Source organism: Erythranthe guttata, chromosome 8, assembly GCF_056151865.1.
Source record: "Erythranthe guttata isolate IM_541 chromosome 8, IM_541, whole genome shotgun sequence".
NCBI classification, from domain to species: Eukaryota; Viridiplantae; Streptophyta; class Magnoliopsida; order Lamiales; family Phrymaceae; genus Erythranthe; species Erythranthe guttata.
Window position 1 is genome coordinate 24,077,308 of NC_142540.1, and position 18,845 is coordinate 24,096,152.

The 18,845-nt window shown below is 34.1% G+C and overlaps 2 protein-coding genes across 3 annotated transcripts; one reads left to right on the plus strand and one right to left on the minus strand.

The window, feature by feature from the left end:
- Positions 1-4,215: 4,215 nt before the first annotated feature.
- On the plus strand, positions 4,216-8,941 carry LOC105965129 (1-deoxy-D-xylulose-5-phosphate synthase 2, chloroplastic). Its single transcript, XM_012989649.2, has 10 exons — positions 4,216-4,609; positions 5,060-5,227; positions 5,323-5,487; positions 5,593-5,743; positions 5,853-6,124; positions 6,674-6,947; positions 7,036-7,343; positions 7,448-7,729; positions 8,225-8,509; positions 8,615-8,941. Exons 1-10 carry the CDS (start codon positions 4,505-4,507, stop codon positions 8,759-8,761), a joined length of 2,157 nt encoding a protein of 718 aa, XP_012845103.2. The 5' UTR covers positions 4,216-4,504; the 3' UTR covers positions 8,762-8,941.
- Positions 8,942-11,080: 2,139 nt separating this feature from the next.
- Positions 11,081-15,212, minus strand: LOC105965131 (KH domain-containing protein HEN4). 2 transcript variants are annotated; one of them, XM_012989651.2, is made up of 7 exons: positions 14,317-15,212; positions 12,996-13,355; positions 12,639-12,914; positions 12,081-12,515; positions 11,914-11,996; positions 11,593-11,701; positions 11,081-11,384 (listed from the first exon to the last, which is right to left on the minus strand). In XM_012989651.2, exons 1-7 carry the CDS (start codon positions 14,935-14,937, stop codon positions 11,256-11,258), a joined length of 2,013 nt encoding a protein of 670 aa, XP_012845105.2. In that variant the 5' UTR covers positions 14,938-15,212; the 3' UTR covers positions 11,081-11,255. The 2 variants fall into 2 exon arrangements, with proteins under 2 accessions (XP_012845105.2, XP_088678604.1); XM_088822478.1 differs by having other exon boundaries at positions 12,075-12,515; positions 14,317-15,064.
- Positions 15,213-18,845: the final 3,633 nt, after the last annotated feature.

An 18,845-nucleotide genomic window follows, 5' to 3' on the forward strand; every position in this document is an offset into this window, starting at 1 on the left:
TGCAAACATGAAATGCAAATGCTCATGTGCTATTTGCTTCAATAATTCATTATCAACCAACCCCACTCTGACCCAATGTCCCAATCTCTCAACCACCACGTTTATTATTTATTTTTCTCCAAACAAAAAAATAAATAAAATAAAAACGTTTATTATTTATTATTTTTCTAATCGAATAATATAATATCGAAGACTTGGTAATTGTTATACATTTAGATTTATTTTAGTATGCTAAAATTACAAAATAATATTTAATCACATACATTTGATCGACACGCGTCTTTCCTATACGCGTGATTGTGCGTAGATCTACGATAATATATTATATACCGTTACCGGATGAGAGCAATAAATAAACCAAATTATACTATGTAGTAGATTAATAATATATCGCCTACCACGAGGATTCATTTTTAATATATTTTAGTCATATATTGTTGTGTACACATTGGTGTTATTTTTTTTTTTTTTTTTTTTTTTATACTGGAGAAAGATATTTTAGGAGAAGAATTTGAGGATAAAAATAGTGTTTGTTTGTAATTTAACAGTAAACCAAAATAATGTATCGATCAAATCATGTCTAAAAATATTGAAAAATATATTTCATAAGAAAATTTTGAAAAATAAAGTAATTTTGTTTGTTTTTTTAATGATTTATTTTTTACTGGCGATAACACAATATAATAAACAAAGTTTAAATTGAGCCGAGCTGGAGAAATTTTGAGTGTGTCAAAGAAGCGAGCTTGGCAAATTCAGTGAGCACGAGCCCAATTTTGATTAGCTCAAGCTCATCAAACTTTTATATACTATGCTCGAGCTCTAGTTGAGTTTATCGAATTCGAGCTCAAGCTCATCTTGTTTATTTTTCTATATATATATTTTTATAAATATTAATAGTATTAACTTTTGTTTTTATAAACTATTTATACTATACTTCAAAATTATAAATAAAAAATGAATTGATCTTTTTCAAAAAATTTTTTTACATATATTTATTAATTTTATTTTATACTATTAGTATTATTATTATTGTTACATGTAACAAAAACAGAAGATAAAATCAAAATTATGAAAACTCGCATAAACAATTAAAACTGAACTTGAGCACGCGCTCGAAACTTTTGACAAGCCAGTTCACGGTGCTCATGAATGGACTCAACTCATTTACGCCCATAGGCGGCAACACATAGTATTGTGGGATGAACTCAGTTTCATTATTCATATCACTATATGTATCTGTGGTAATGCTAAAAGCATTATTAACCAACAAAATCAAGATCGATCCAAAAATTCGACGCCTAGATATCGAAATAAGAGTTTCCCAAAAATTGACATTTAAATGTCGAATCTCGCCTCCGCAATTTTTTTTTTTTCCAAAAATGATAGCCTAGCTAATAAAAACATAAATGCATACCTCCGTGGGTTCTTCCACCGTAGAATCTTCCATTTTGATGTCTTTTGACTCCATACTTGCCCTCTTTGTAAGGTTTTGTCGAGTTTTGAGGTTTTTGAATGTTGAGGTTTTGTGGGTTAATGAAAGAGGAAGGAGCGCTATTGCGATTTTTTAGTTCATCGCATTGCATTAATTTAACTTTTTTTAACAAGGATATTATAATATTTGTACATTAACTTTCTTATTTTGGTCTTGTACTTAATAGAACTAGTATTGTCAATAGACGCGGCTAAGAATAAATCTCCACCTTATATATATGAACCACGAGGAAATGGCTTTTTGTGTGTTTTTCGGTAAATTTGTTTTCCCGACTATCCCTATCTATATATAGACATGTGTAATGTGCACATACAAAAATTGCACAATGTGTTTATATAAACTTTATATTTTCATATCATCTGAATAGACGAATTGTAACAAATTTTCGTTAGGAGAGTTGGTACATAACCTCTACTATTAGAATAGAGATTCAATTTAATTCATCTAATTTATATAATTTATTCCACCCAGTCATGGAATTTGTTTTATAAGTTAAAAATGCACAAGGGATAAATAGTTTTATAAGCAGTTAATACAATTTAAATAGTGAAATGTAAGTATCTTCAAGGTGGTGTTTGTAAATGCTTTTAGAAATAGATTATGAGTTTATTTTCTGCACGTAATTTGTTTTTAGGTGTTTGCAAAACAAACTTTTACTTTTAATTCTCTTAAAATAAGTTGCTTTAAGCTATAACTTTAAAAACACCCATGTACCTAATTTTGCTATTTTAGTTAGTTTTCCAGCTAATTTGCAAACACCCTTACTTATAGATTTAAACACTTAATGTCAGCTTAACTCACAATCACTAACTTCTAATTTTAAATAAGCTTTTATAAACACAACCTAAGTGGTTTAAATGATCATATTTTGGGCTATAGCTATAAATAAAAGATTTTAATTTGTGTTTTTTAGTTAAATGTCATAGATATTTACTATTATGTTGCCTATGGCTAAAAATTCTTAAAAGTGGAATTATGAACTCTTCCCCGAACACCGTTTTCTTTCTAGTTTACGGACGCCACTTATTAATACAGTGAACCTTGACAAATTAATAATACCGTTTAAATAATATACTTTCTCGATTCCAACATGTTAAAAAAAATGTATAATTTCATTAATATTTCGCTAAATTAATAGAAATTAGTTGGTCCCGATGGTGTTAATTTATCGAGATTTAGCAAAAATAGAAGTTAGGATATAATGCACTCAGATAATGAAGATACCCTTTTGTTACAAGACAAGCCAATTAGCAACTAAAAAACAATTAACAAAAGTAGTAATTAACTTTTAAGGTGATATAGACTATTAGCAAAGCATTAGTTAATTTTAAGAATCTTCAGTTAACTGCCGGCTTCATCTTGTTCTTCTAACGTTAAATATTTGTTAGAATTTTTCAATTTTTATTTTATTTTATTTTATTTTGTCGTACATGGTGATGTTTAAAATAATTGACAAACAATATAATGTTTAATTTAAATTAATGTTTCAATACACTATGCTGAGTTGAAGAGAATCAAAATCCCTTAGGTTTCTTCCTCTCTCAACATTTTTGATTCCTTTTGTCTTGACTTGAGCACTAGTATGGAATCAAATTTGTTGGATTAAAAAAAAATTAAAAAAATAAATAAAAAATTTTGTTGGATAAAACTATAATTACAAAAAAATATCTATGTGTGGATATATAAATAATTCGGAGACAAAGGAGAATTTTCGTAGGTTGGATCCGTGTGTGTGTACATGGCATCAAATTGGAATTTGAAATGAAAATATTTCAAATGATTCCTCTATCATAGTGACAAAACACACACAAAAAGAAAAAAAAAAAAAAATAAATAAATAGAGAGAATGGTACCAAATCTTGACTGAAATAGTATGTTATTGATCGGCAATTATTAGATCTGATAATCGGGTTATGTGAGCTGAGCTTGTGTTGACTCAAACTTGTATACTATCGGACTTTGTTAGTATACTCTTAAGTCTTAAGCTCGTATACCATCGAGTCTTATTAGTATAGGCTCAAGCTCGGCTGATAAATTTTTTTCAGTTTTGGGTTTATATCTGGTCTCATTATTATGGAAAAACAAGTGATAAATAAGATTCTTATTTTAAATATTCCTTTTTATTTTTTTGGCAAAATAAAATAATGTTATTCGGTTGTAACTTGTATGTTCAGCCAATTAAAATAATAAATATATTATATATTTTATTGTTAAATTAATCGGTCGGACCTTATCCGAGTTGAGCTATAGTAAGCTCAAACTGGTCTCATAAATAAATTATGTTTAGTAAAACGACTCAAACTACTCGACTCGACCCACTATAAAATATGCTCGGCTCAAGTATAATGGGGTTGCGCCATCGAGCTTCGGTTAGACCCGACTCAGTTGCCGGTCCTAGCAATCATTGAAATCTAAGGATAATTTCTTGAACAATATACAATATAAAAATACTTCACCAAGTCTCTTAGAGACGACTCAACTAAGCAATATAAAAATAAAAAATGATTTCACACATGCATATGGATGAAGCATACTTTTAGGATCAAGCATAGCCCAATTTATATTATTTAATAAATCATACAACCGTCCAAATAATCAAAAGTATTTAAATCAAGAAAAATTTCTACTAAAATAAAAAAATAAAATAATAATAATAATAATAATAATAATAATAATAATAATAATAATAATAAATAAATAAGTAATAGCAATCCGTTGTGGTCATGTATAGAATAAGGACAAATGGACAATCTCTCGTGGGAAATGGGGTAAATTGTTTTTATTAAAATTTTCCATAAATTTAAAAATTTATTAAAAGCCGCTCTTCGTTGCTAATTATAAATTCTGTCTTCGTTGTCAACTTCTCTCTACCCATTTTTACTCACACACAAAAAAGCTGATCTATATATATATATATACACACATATATACATATATATTCTGTCTCTCATCATTTAATTAAATTTAAATTAAAATTCCTGAGAAATATACAGCAGCTTAATTCCATCAAGAATGGGTGTTCATGGAGTTTTCATGAGAGTAAATCAATCTGCTACTACTCTTCTGCCATGTTTTCCATCTCCTAAACTCAACCATGGTGGTGCCAAAATTAAGCAGGTTTGTCTGTGTTTTCCATTTTCATCTTCTTCCCATTTATATATGTGTGTGTGTGTGTGTGTGTGAGAGAGAGAGAGAGAGAGAGAGAGAGAGAGAGAGAGAGAGAGAGAGAGAGAGAGAGAGAGAGAGAGAGAGAGAGAGAGAGAGAGAGAGAGAGAGAGAGAGAGAGAGAGAGAGAGAGAGATGAGAGATGAGAGATGAGAGATGAGAGAGAGAGATGAGAGATGAGAGAGCAGAGAGATGAGAGATGAGAGAGCAGAGAGATGAGAGAGAGAGAGAGAGTACAAGGCTGTTTTTTTGTTTTTTTGAATTCAGGGTTGGGTTATATATCTTATGATTTTCAAGTTATATGTAATGTTCAATCTTTTCTTTGATGGTGGATTGGTGGTTCTTTAATATTAATAATTTATTTATTTATTTGAATTCATTTTTTTGGTGAAAAATGTTTAGTTCTGCGTTAAATCATCGGCCGCCGGAAATTCAGAATCGGAGGAAGGAAAGATGGTAATAAAGAAAGAAAAAGAAGGTTGGAAGATTGATTTCTCCGGCGAAAAACCGGCAACGCCGGTGCTCGATACAATCAACTATCCGGTTCATATGAAGAACCTCTCCACAAAGGTATATATAAACATAAATCACTAATCTCGCACTAAATTTTTTAGTATTACATTAATTAACGTCTCGGAATTATGAAAAGTCTATTTTGCCCTCAGGATCTCGAGCAGCTAGCAGCAGAACTTAGAGCGGAGATTGTTTATACGGTAGCGAAAACCGGAGGGCATTTAAGTTCGAGTTTAGGTGTGGTTGAGTTGACTGTGGCTCTACACCATGTTTTTAATTGCCCTGATGATAGAATTATATGGGATGTTGGTCATCAGGTAAATATAATTAAAAAAAATAAAATTGATTAAATTAAATTTAATTGAGAAATAAATAATTATTTTTTTTCGATTTTTTTCGATTTTCTTGATTGGAAATTGCAGGCTTATGGGCATAAAATTCTAACCGGTAGAAGGTCTAAAATGCACACTATAAGGAAAACTTCAGGGCTAGCTGGATTTCCGAAAAGGGATGAGAGTGTTTATGATGCTTTTGGTGCTGGTCATAGTTCGACGAGCATTTCTGCTGGGCTAGGTAACTTTTTTTTTTTTTTTTTTTTTTGTGACTAATCGTTGTATTTCATCTGATGTAGCATCTAGGTTTCGGATATGATTTTTTTTTTTTTTTTTTTTGTTTGGGGTAGGTATGGCGGTGGGAAGAGATTTATTGGGGAAGAAGAACAACGTGGTGTCAGTGATTGGTGACGGGGCGATGACGGCTGGACAAGCGTACGAGGCGATGAACAATGCGGGGTTTCTTGATTCTAACCTTATTGTTATTTTGAACGACAATAAGCAGGTTTCGTTGCCCACTGCAACGCTTGACGGGCCCGCGACGCCTGTCGGGGCCCTCAGTAGCGCTCTCACGAAGCTTCAAGCTAGCCCCAAATTCAGACAACTTAGGGAAGCTGCAAAGGTAACTCTAACTTCTTTGCTTTCTCCTTTCTCGAATGTGTCTATGCTTGAAATCGTTGTATCTAGAATCGTCGTCTACCTTAGGGCCACTAAAAAAAGGATACCTAACTTCTTACTACAAATGCTTAAATATTGGTTGGTTACTTATTGCAGTGAACCTATATGATTGGTTGCAAATTATTTTTTAAGAAAACAGAAAAATATATATAGTTATAGGAATTAACACTTTTTGCAAAAATCCCAATTGTTTTTTGGGTGAAAAAACTAATTACAAAATTGGAAATTTAAACAAATTGGAATTTGGAATCTAGAAATTGAAATGAAAAAACATGTTCCGAAATTGGAAATTTAAAGACATTTAGAAAAACAAATCTGAATTTGGACCTTTATTAGGATTGAGACATTTTGTATTGGAAAATTGGAATGAAAAAAAAAAATTGTTCCAAAATCAGAAATTTTCGGATCAGAGAATTCAAATTCCATTCCAGTTTCCACTCCTATTCCCGAGAAAATCTTCTTACAGTTTCGATATTTTCTTGAAATTCGACAGAGCATAACGAAGCAAATTGGGCCACAAGCGCACGAAGTCGCTGCAAAAGTCGACGAATACGCAAGAGGGATGCTTAGTGCGCCTGGTTCAACACTCTTTGAAGAGCTCGGATTATATTACATAGGCCCGGTCGACGGCCACAACGTCAATGATTTAGTCACCATTTTCGAAAAGGTAAAAGCCATGCCTGCACCCGGTCCAGTTCTAATTCATATCGTCACCGAAAAAGGCAAAGGCTACCCTCCGGCCGAAGCAGCCGCCGACAGAATGCACGGTAATAATAATATTTAAAAATCAAATCCAATCCCACCATTTTTAAGAAAAACATTTGTGTCTGATTTTTTTTTTTTTTTTTTTTTTAGGTGTTGTGAAGTTTGATACCAATACCGGAAAGCAAAACAAGGCGAAATCTCCGACGCTTTCGTATACGCAATATTTCGCTGAGTCGCTTATAAAAGAAGCCGAAATAGATAGCAAAATCGTGGCTATTCATGCAGCGATGGGAGGAGGAACCGGTTTGAATTATTTCCAGAAACGATTTCCCGATCGTTGCTTTGATGTCGGCATTGCGGAGCAGCATGCGGTGACGTTCGCAGCTGGCTTAGCCACTGAAGGGCTCAAGCCGTTTTGCGCTATATATTCGTCTTTTCTCCAAAGAGGATACGACCAGGTAAAAAAAAAATCGAAAAAAAAAGAATCTTTCTTTTTTTTAGTAATTATGATATTTTTTTTATTATTTATGATGATGATTTTTGAAAATTGGTATATGAAAAGGTGGTGCATGATGTGGATCTTCAAAAGCTACCGGTCCGGTTCGCGATGGACCGTGCGGGTTTAGTTGGTGCGGATGGGCCCACGCATTGTGGAGCGTTCGATGTCGCGTTCATGGCGTGCTTGCCTAATATGGTGGTCATGGCACCGTCGGATGAGGCGGAGCTTATGCATATGATTGCCACGTCAGCAGCTATAGACGATAGGCCGAGCTGCTTTCGCTTTCCGAGGGGCAATGGCGTTGGGGCTTCTCTTCCACCTAGTAACAAAGGAATACCACTTGAAGTAAGAATATCGACCAACACTCAAAAAACTAAATGGATTTTCGTTTTGTTCAGTAGATTAACCATGATTAACTAAATAAAATGGAGCCTTATTTGATATTTAATCAATTCAACACTGGATTGACCATGATTAATTAAATAAAACTGCCATATAGTTGAACCTCGATTAAATAATAGTTTCTTCAGTCCTGACTTGATGAAAACGTGTTAAATTATTATCTCAATAATTTAATAATTTGCTAAATTAATAGAATTTTCCTAGTCGTCCCAACTGTATTAATTTATAGAGGTTTAACTGTATCTGGTATTTGACCATTTTAATAACTTTGTGGGTCGATCCAAATATTTGGAGACGGGCTAAAAAAAATGATCTTATCGACGGATCTTATCTTGGCTCATTGGATAATTGTGATTGCACGTAATTTTATCTTGGTTGATCCAATTGTAGCCACCAAACGTGGCCTAAGATTTCATTTTCTCGACTAATTTTTAATAGATTGGGAGAGGAAGGGTACTCGTGGAAGGTAGCAGAGTGGCGATTCTTGGATACGGAGCGATAGTTCAACAGTGTTTGGGAGCTGCGGAAATGCTGAAATCCCACAACGTATCGATAACGGTGGCCGATGCAAGATTTTGCAAACCGTTGGATACGGAATTGATCAGACGATTGGCCAAAGAACATGAAATATTGATCACCGTGGAAGAAGGTTCGATTGGAGGCTTTGGATCACATGTTTCACATTTTCTCAGCCTAAACGGTATTTTGGACGGCCATCTCAAGGTAAACAAAAACACTGTTAGGCTCCGTTTGGATGGAAGGATTAAATATTTCAGATATTTAGCTTTCGACTAACTTTTGATTTTTTTTTTTTTTTTCGACATGCAGTTGAGATCAATGGTGTTGCCCGATAAATACATCGATCATGGAGCACCACAAGATCAGATTGAAGCAGCGGGCCTCTCGTCGAGGCATATTTGCGGGACGGTTTTATCGCTCTTGGGAAGACCGATCGACGCTCTCAAACTTCAATGAAAAAAAGTATAATGTATCAATAATTGAGTGAATTTGGTTACATCCAAATATAAGATTTTAACATTTGGAGGGGATATGATGAATGTATTGTGCAATATATCATAGAAATCGAAATATTTATTCAATATCCAAACATCAAAATTTAAAATGAAAGTTTACTTGAAGGGAGTTTATGCCAAACTTTTTTAGTGTTACAACTTACAACATAGAAAAAGTATCATATATTGGAGAGAGAGAGAGAGAGACTGTATATTAGGTGGTCTATTCATAATTAGTTGGTTGTATGAGGATATTATTATGTAATTGTTTTTTATAAATAATTACTATTTGCACATTAATTATTAGGGGTCTTAAGATATATGTCCCTAGTGATAAAACTAATTAGAACTAAATGACAAGCTCAACTAAACATTTGCTTCACATCCTTTATAAAATTTATTCCGAAAATGCCCTTTCACTCATCTTTATTTTTTCAATTTTCACTCTAACATTTTCTACATTATTATAAACCGTTTTTTTCCCTTATTTTTTATATTTTATTGGAAATTACGGGAAACAAAATTGTTAAATAATTCAGCAAATTTTAAAAAATACCATGGTGCACTATGATATACTATGGTGTACTATAATTTTTACACTATTATTAAAAAACAAATCCTACATGATATTAAAAATTACGAAAAAAAAAAATTCATTTTTGTTAATTCAAGCTACATATATTTTAATTTTTTTTTTTAAATTTATTTGTTGTGAATACTATAGTATACCATGTAGACTATGTAGACTATGGTATATTATAGTGTATTATAGTCTACTACGGTGTACTACCAAACCCTAGCACCCAACAACACCCAATCTCGCCAACCCTAGTCATAAACACAGCAGTCGTCAAACCCTAGAAGCCAACACCGCCAACCACCACAGCCCCCCCAACACCGCCGACCACCGCAGCCCCCAACACCACCGACCACCACAGCCCCCAACACCGTCGACCACCGCAGCCCCCAACACCGCCGACCACCACAGCCCCTCAACACTGCCGACCACCGCAGCCCCCAACACCGCCCCCCAACACCGCCGCACAATCCCCACTGCACAACCCTGCCGCACAACCCTTTGAAACCACCGCCTTCTCCATCACAACCTACGCTGCACCTGCTCCTGCTGCTGCTCCCTTTGTGGCCGCCGCCGCCGACCTTCATGGAGAGAGAGAGAGAGACCTGCGGCCTTCATGAAGAGAGAGAGATAGACCAGCTGCCTTCATGAGAGAGAGAGAGAGAGAGAGAGAGAGAGAGAGAGAGAGAGAGAGAGAGAGAGAGAGAGAGAGAGAGAGAGAGAGAGTGGGGGGTGGGGGAGAAACGAGAAAGTCAGAATAGGTGGGGGTTGTTAAGCGGCGTGAGATAGAGGGGAGGGGAAGAGAGAGAAAGAGTGATTTTTATTAGGTATTGTAAGGGTATTTTTGGGTTAAATAAAAAATAAAGGATGTGTCTCAATTTTTATTTTAAAATAAGGGTGTAGTTAAAATGTTTTATTTGAGATTGTCACTCATATCTAAGTAGGTTTGGTTTGAGGGGTGTGATGCATATTACCCCTAATTATTATTTGTGTTAATGATTGAGTGAATGATTTCTAATCACGCAACCCAATCACATGATTCGTTAATTATCAGGACCCCCATCCCTTGGCCCGACAAGGATTGATGGAGGAATGTAAATCATGTAACTCAAGGGCCCATTAAGGTAGCAGACCCGGACCTGGTGTCATATAAAAACTAATTTTTCAAGTCATTTAGTGCGATTTATTTTCTTCATTGAAAATACCAGTATTAAGAAGAAATCATCCTCATTAAGTTATAAAAAAATCAATATGGGGGCATAATTGTGAATGATTTATTGTATTTTGAGGATGCAAACTGATATTAATAAAATCCAAACGTATAAAATGCCAAAATGCTACATTTTAAGGGTGTAAAATGTAATTAAAACATTTCTAATCAAACTATCCCAACACATGATTCAATAATTACACCTGTATTAATGATTGAGTGGATGATTTCTAGTCATACAATCCCAACTCATGATTTATGAGGATGTGGATAGTGGGCCATAGTATGTCATCAGTTGACTTTGTCAACTCCATTAATATAATTAAGGTTGGTTTATTGCATTCGACAACTCCATGTTTACTCTAATTATTAAAAAAATCCATATGCTATTTTGTTTTAATCACAAAAAATCCCACATGTTTAGTTTTTTTAAGCAACTACCCCTAAAAATTCACCATTTAGGAGTTTAGTTCTTCATAATTCACTCATTATAATTTGCTTTAAGAATGAAGAGTTTCATGCACAACAACAACATTTGATTTATTACAAATTACAACTCAATCATGTATTTTATTTACTTATTTATTTATTTATTTTAATTACACTATTCTACTTGGTTAAACTTTACTTACGGGGATAATAATAAATCCAAAGAGCACGATTCGATTGTTAAAACGAAATGAATGCATGAAGTAAGCTCTGTGCAATCTGGATTCGCTCAGGCGTCCCTGATATAATCACATTCCCACTATTTTCTCCCGGACGAGGATCTTTTACTATGACCGTTGCACCTGATATCTGGCAAAAGAAAATCGAATATAAAAAAAAAATTTGACATTATAATGAGAAAATAACCAAAATGGGAATTACTACTATTTGAAACTACAAATACCCCTTCCTAAGTGTAAATTACCGAAAAACAAAATGGAAGCACATACGAAGGGGAAATTAGTGGTTTAACTTGGAGGATAGTTCTCGTAATTTACCCTTTCATAAATACACCTACCTCTCTTAGGCGAGCGAGGTTGCTTCCATTCTCACCGTAGACAAAATCAAATACTTTTTCTGGGACCTCAACCTTGACCGTTAATTTTGGCTCCTCTTTTCTAACATTACTGCAAAAGAAATTCGATTGAATTTGTCAAGCAAATAGTGGTACCATTTGAAATCAATATTTAAGAAATTCGATTTAAGTAGAACCAGAAAGAGCCGCGGAAAGTTTCAGACTCGTAAAAAATCAATATTTGAAATGTTTGATTTGAGTTTTCCAACAATCAAAGGGATATCTATATCGTTTTGCTCTGGAGAGAGAGAGAGAGTTACATACCTTTGATGCTTAAGCCCACTTGTAGTAGTTGTCAAGGCTTTAGAACTATTAACATGTCTCCGAATACTCCGTGCACTGTTTTCCTGTGAAAGTGAAACCAGTAACAATGAAATATCTATAAATAAAAGAGATCACACGAAAAGGAAATATTAGAACAAAACCTTTACCGGTTCCGACTGTGATCCCGGTATGTGAGAAGTGGTTGATTTGTGTACAAATCCTAGGTGATGAAGTTGATCCACGTAAGAAAGTTTCGACAATTTTGTCTCTCCACCATCGGGAATTATTCTAGGAATACCCGAGTGTGAACAATGTCTGCATTCTGCTTCCGAAAAGAAGCTCTCCCTCAGTCTTCCAGTTATTTGAGATACAGCGCCTTTAACATTCTCATAGTTACTGGTAATTCGTGAACGAACGCTTTCATATAATTGATCCATGTAAGAAAGTCTCGACAATTTTGTCTCTCCGCCACCATTGGGACTTGTTCTAGGAATACCCGAGTATGAACCATTTCTGCATTCTGCTTCCGAAAAGAAGCTCTCCCTCAGTCTCCCAGTTAGTTGAAATACAGCGTTTTTAACATTTTCATAGTTACCGGTAATCTGTGAACGAAAGCTTTCGTATAATTGATGTCGACCACATTGACGTGCGCGAACGGAAAAACGGTAATTTTCATAAAAAATAAAATAAAAATAAGGAGAAACGGTAGCAGCTCAAGCTCAAACCTGGACAACATTATCGCCGATTTGAGCGCATTTTGGAAGACAATCGGGTCCCACCACTATGATCTCAGCACCCGTTGCTATACTTATATCCGGAGAAACTCGTCCACCTTCATCCATCAAGCAACCAATTTGACTCGATCCGACCAGAAGTCTTGTAGACACGCTCTCGTGTTTGCCTAAGCCTGATATCAACCGCTGGTCAACGCTAACCTCCATAGACCTGGCGAAAACACGAACTGCGGCAATTTGTGCGGGAGAGAACAACGGATCATGACTCTGCAAAGACAGGATAAGATTCGTGTGATCAAACAAAAGACTTTATCGAGAAAAAAAACAATAATAATATAAATTAACAACCTCCAGTGCGGAGATAATTGCGACACGCTCCGTCGAGCCGGATGCAGGTGATACAAAATTTACTGAAGCCCCCGTTTCGTTTTCGAGACATCTTATAGTATTTCCACCCTTTCCAATCACGCCACCAGCTATTCTGCTAGAGCACAAAATTTTGAACGTCACTTTTCTCGAGGAACTATCTTCGTGCGAATTAAGAATTTTGTCCACATCAGCTGACGAAGAATGGCCAACAGAATGATACTCGAGATCAGTTCCTGCGGAAGACAAGTGGCGAGTAGCTTCTCCCCGAAGGGTCCGACCCTGAAGAAGACGAGAAACGGCAAGTAGTGCTTTCTTTACCGCCATAATTCCACCCGTGATCTGCCAGATAATTAATATTCTTCAAAATGTACAAGGAGTCGAAATTTCGAAGAATAAAAAAAACGAGAGTAGCAACTATCCTGAACTGACATGCTGGAAACCTTAATTTCATGTGATAAAACAAACTCAATACCATCATCGACAAGGACAAAAAATAATCTTCCCGTTTCGATTTATTTTAGACTCGAGTGTGCAGCTAAGAGAGCTCGTCCTACGGGCTACGAAGCACGGGAAATTGTTACAAAGTAAAAGGCCAATGACAAATATCCATTAAGAAGCAAACATATTAAACTCTAGGCACATATCCGATGAATGTGTAAATATGAGTTGTGGCTTGGTAATAAGGATGGCAACGGGTCGGTTATGGGGCGCGTTTGCCTAAACCCGAGAAATATATGAACCAAGACCTGCCTCGATCCATACTCAAATGAAACGTTCTGACCCGTTAGACCTGGTAACATCATACAAAAAATTCAATATTTTTTTAACTTTTATAATATTTTGCTTGTATATTTTATCAAAGGAATCTCAAAATTAAATGCAATTAGAAAAAACCTCTACAAGTGATATAAAGTGAATAATAAAATTATATAATTAATTATATTTATCTTCTATAATAAATAAAATTCAAAATGCAAAGACAGACTAGCGGTGGTCGATAAATGACAGATATGATTTACGAGAAATGACATTCGAAAAAGTAAAATAGTGAAAAATGGATAACTGAGAATACCCACAATGAAATTTGAAAGTTTGATAAACGAGAGTTGTAACCCGACCCAGCACCATTCGTTTCTAGAAATATAGAGAACCGTCTATCTTACTCAGACCCGCCCGAAACGGGTCGGTTCCGAATCCAATGTCCTCGAAACCCGAACATGAGTTGTTTCATTGAGAAAATTTGGAGGATCAAACTGCAAATAAAAACTCCGATGATCAATAATGATAATTACAGAATTACCTGAATCAGCTCATCTTTGGGGCCTGCACAAACAGGAAGCTGCTCCTTCTTAAGAACCCTAATCTTCGCACCGGAGCTTTTACGAATCCCATCAACAATCTTACCTCCTTTCCCCATCACCGCCCCGACCCGACCCGTTTGAACCAATAACCGGCAACAATTGAACTCATTATTTTCTCTCTCCTTATTCTCAGAGTTCGATTCTACTTCCAGAACCCTCTCGAAAACTCTCAGCAAGCCCTCCTGCGCTTTCGACACGTCAGCCGTTTCGTCTTCTCCGACGGATATTCTCTTCTCGACGGCGGCATCTCCGACGATGTTGACTACGCGCTCGTGGCAGCTGGGGAGGCCTTCCTCGAACTTTATTTTCGACCCGGTGAGGGTTTCCAGGCGCCTGATTACGGATCCCGAGTTTCCGATCACGGCGCCGGCGGTGCGGACGTGGCAGAGGAGGCGGAACGCCACCTGCGCGGCGGCGGGAGGGTCTGGGTTTTGGTGTTTGGTTTTACTGGACGCGCCGCCCCGCGCGGTGGGGCTTCGGTGGTTGTTTGGCTGTTTTGTTGTTTCTAATTTGGTGAGTTTCTGAGATGGAGGAGGAGGAGAAGGAGCTGCCGCCTCCATGTTTTACGGGTGGATTTCAACGACGGCGGTGGTGGTGATGGCGTTGGATGTAAAATTACTAAATTAGACAGGGCCAAGATAAATATTGATTTGTGAAGGATTAATTGCCTAATTGGGTGATTAATTGCGTAATTGAGTCTATACAATTTACATGAAGATGCATAACAGAAAAAAAAAATCTTAAAGTTCTTTAATCTAATATCCTTTCACATTAGCACGTCGTAAATGTATTTTACATTTATTAGCTAAGTTTTTAGTTATGATCTTTTTTTATTAATTTAACACAACTTGAAATATATATATATATATATATATATATATATATATATATATATATATATATATATATATATATATATATATATATATCCTTGTTAAATTCTTTAAATAATTGTTACCTAATCTAAACTCTTTTTTTTTTAACATTATTTTGAAAAGACCGTATATGTTTATTAAGTTTTCTAGCTAATTTTTTTAATCTAAACTCTCGTTTGTCAGCTCTCTATATAAATCCTCACATAATGATAACTATTTAAATCCTCGCATAATGATAATACAATCTATGAAATGTTACATCTAATGTAACACATTGAGTGATATGAAAATTTATTTAAATAACTATCCACTAACACGTTTGATATGCGTATGTTACTTAAAAGTCTCTTATGGAACTATTATTTTTATAGAGATACACTACTTAAAGTACATTGTTTCATAAGTTTTGTATCCAAGGAATAGTTAGTATCTTAGTTAAATTCCACTTAATCAAAGCCTAGTCAAACCAAGTAATGCGTTGTAAAGTCTGCATAGGTGTAGTTCAACTGGTTCCGGAGATGATAAATTGGTACAGGGTTTTAGGATCGAATTCTAACAGCCGTAGTGTGAAAATTTCAACTTCAATGAGGGTTGGCTCACTAGGGACACTGAGTCCGGAGCCACTATCCTAACAGACCGTTGAGTTATCATGATTTACATTTATCAAGCAAATACTTGTTGAGCCAAAGGATTGGGGCCGGGGTCTAAGAATTTCGCCTTTTGTACAAGTAATGCGTTGTAAGCCCGTATTATAAGACCAATTATTTTTCAAATAATAAAAATAATAGTCAAATCCAATTAATTCGTTTTCATGAAGTAAACAAAATAGATGTGGATATCCATAATTTACTATTCCACACACCAAAACACTTCATATAAAATATTTAGCTTATTTTATATAGTCCTTAGGTATCAAAATAAATAGGGATAAACTCAGGCCAAAATCATCTATATATATATATATTCCTTGGAGACAAAAATATTATACTACTCTTATATACAATTTCAGTCAAACTGCATTCAACATTTTTTGTCTTACATTCAACATTTTTGCTAATTTATTTATTACTTTTTTCTCTCTCTTTTCTTTTTTATTTCTTTTTTTTTATTTTTTTATAAACCTGTTTATTTAATTTATATATATTTTATTAATTTTTTTATTTTTATTTAATTTTTTTTAAATTAAAAATATATATATATATATATATATATATATATATATATATATATATATATATATATATATATATATATATATTTTTTTAATTTTTTCTTTTTTTGTATTTTTTTGTAAAATCAATTTGTTTACTGTACTGAAAACAACTACATGTAATTGTAGTAAACTATAGTAATTCGTAGTTATGATCTTTTTTTCACCCCATATTTTTAGTCTATCCACTATGTATACACACGGATACTGGCTTATACAAAAGAAATTTATAAACCCAACAACAAAAATTTACAAATTTCAATATTTATATTATAAATCACCTCATAACCAATAAAATACAAATCGAAAATACACAAATATATACATATGTAATTTAATTACATGTTAGTATATATATGTAACTAGTAATGTATAGTAATGTATAATAATGTATACAATTTGTTGAACACTGTAACTTAAAGCAAATGTAACTTCAACCAACTTTTTGACACCTTCAAGGAGAGGATCAATGGCTTTTATTAAACTGCAATTGCAAAATCAAAACAAAACAAAAAACCTATTTTAGTGCAAATCAAAAAAATTGAAAAAATATCAAAATGTTCAAAAATCAACAAACACTAGAGAGAGAGAGAGAGAGAGAGAGAGAGAGAGAGAGAGAGAGAGAGAGAGAGAGAGAGAGAGAGAGAGAGAGAGAGAGGGGTCATAGCTGTAAAATGCTACGAATTTTAGACCAAACCGCCTATGACTCCTCACCCCAATTGCCTCGTACCAAAATCCTAGCGGCCGCTAACCGCCCAAGGTTCCGCACTCAGAAATGAAAAAAATTACAGAAATAAATCTAACAATATAAAAATGAACGAAATTTCCATCAAAATATAGATCTCAACGAGAAGAATTCAACAGTGGGTTGCCCGTCAAATTCCGACTAGCGGAACAGAAAATACACCTCCGGCAAGACCCCCCGTCGTCGAAATACGAGCTGGCTGAAAAAACAATTGCAGAAAAAATATCCAGTGCTCCAAACTAAATGAAATTACCACCAAAAGAAAGAGCTCGACGAGAGGAATCCAACGGTAGTTAAACCATCGAATTCCGACCACCGGATGGAGAGTTATGACGTTGGGAAGCAACTTTGCCGGTTGGAGATCTATGGAGGTGAGATTTGAATCTGAGAGTTGAGAGAGGAAGAGAGAGACGACTGTGAGTGGCTAGGGTTTGAAATTTATTTTAAAAGCGCATTTTAGATACATCTGGATGGGTTAGGGAGGTCTCTCAAATTAATTTCAAAATGAAGGAATATGCACAAGAATGTAATTAGTTTGGTGGTTAGTTATATATAACTTACATATAACGGATCTCTAAAATAAATATTATATAATTATATTCACGACAACATTAATTAGGCCTCATTTCCTTAATGCTACTAAGCTCCATTAACTAAATAATAGGGGTCAGTAAGATGTTTGGTTGATGAGATTCGTATCTATTCTAGCCCGTTACTATATCTAAAGCCCGCAATTAAATGTTATTATTTGGTTAAATTAGTAGCACTCATCCCCTCCAATTAATTTAGTAGAGGGTGATTAAAAAATAAAAATACAATTTTATCTTTAAAACAATATCTTAATTTTGTTAATTAAAAGACATTTTAGACAATTCACAATTAATACCAAAATTTAACAAATTTAATACTAAATTTAATCTAACGAAACAAACATCTTATTGAATAATTAATTAGAGGACTTTTTTTTTTTGGAAAATGATGAAATCTCATTAGGCAAAAAGCTTTTTCTTCTTCCAAAGAATGTTCAGTACCAACAATAAAATCATTAGCCAAAACTTTTGCTAAAATCTCGGTCATTTGTATTCATTTCTCTCCATGAAGCTCCCACTCCGAGAGCTCCCATGTAGGTAATAAGGTTTTCGTGTACTGGCTCTTACCGATAGGAAATTAAAATAACATGAGCTCACCGTAAATTTACTATTATCGGAGATATGCCAGGTCCAACAATCCTTAACATAAGAAGAGCTCACCAGACAACGCGAATTCGTTCTACTTCAATAGACCAGAAAGTCGAATTTAATAACCAAATTCATAAAATTAGCCCCTCAAAGTGTCGTAATGTTTTACGTTAAAAAAAATGTCGTGAACGTTATTAAAAAAAATGTCTAGGTTTTAATATTTTTGTTATTTAGTTTAGTGATTCAAATAAATTTTGTTTATCATTTATATTTTGAAGTTTGAACAATAGTTAGTACATTATTTTTTAACTTCATATAATAATAATAATAATAATAATAATAATAATAATAATAATAATAATAATAATAATAATAATAATAATAATAATAGAAATAATAATAATTTTATAAAGTAATAAATTATTAATAAATGTATACATTAATAATTATTAATTTATAA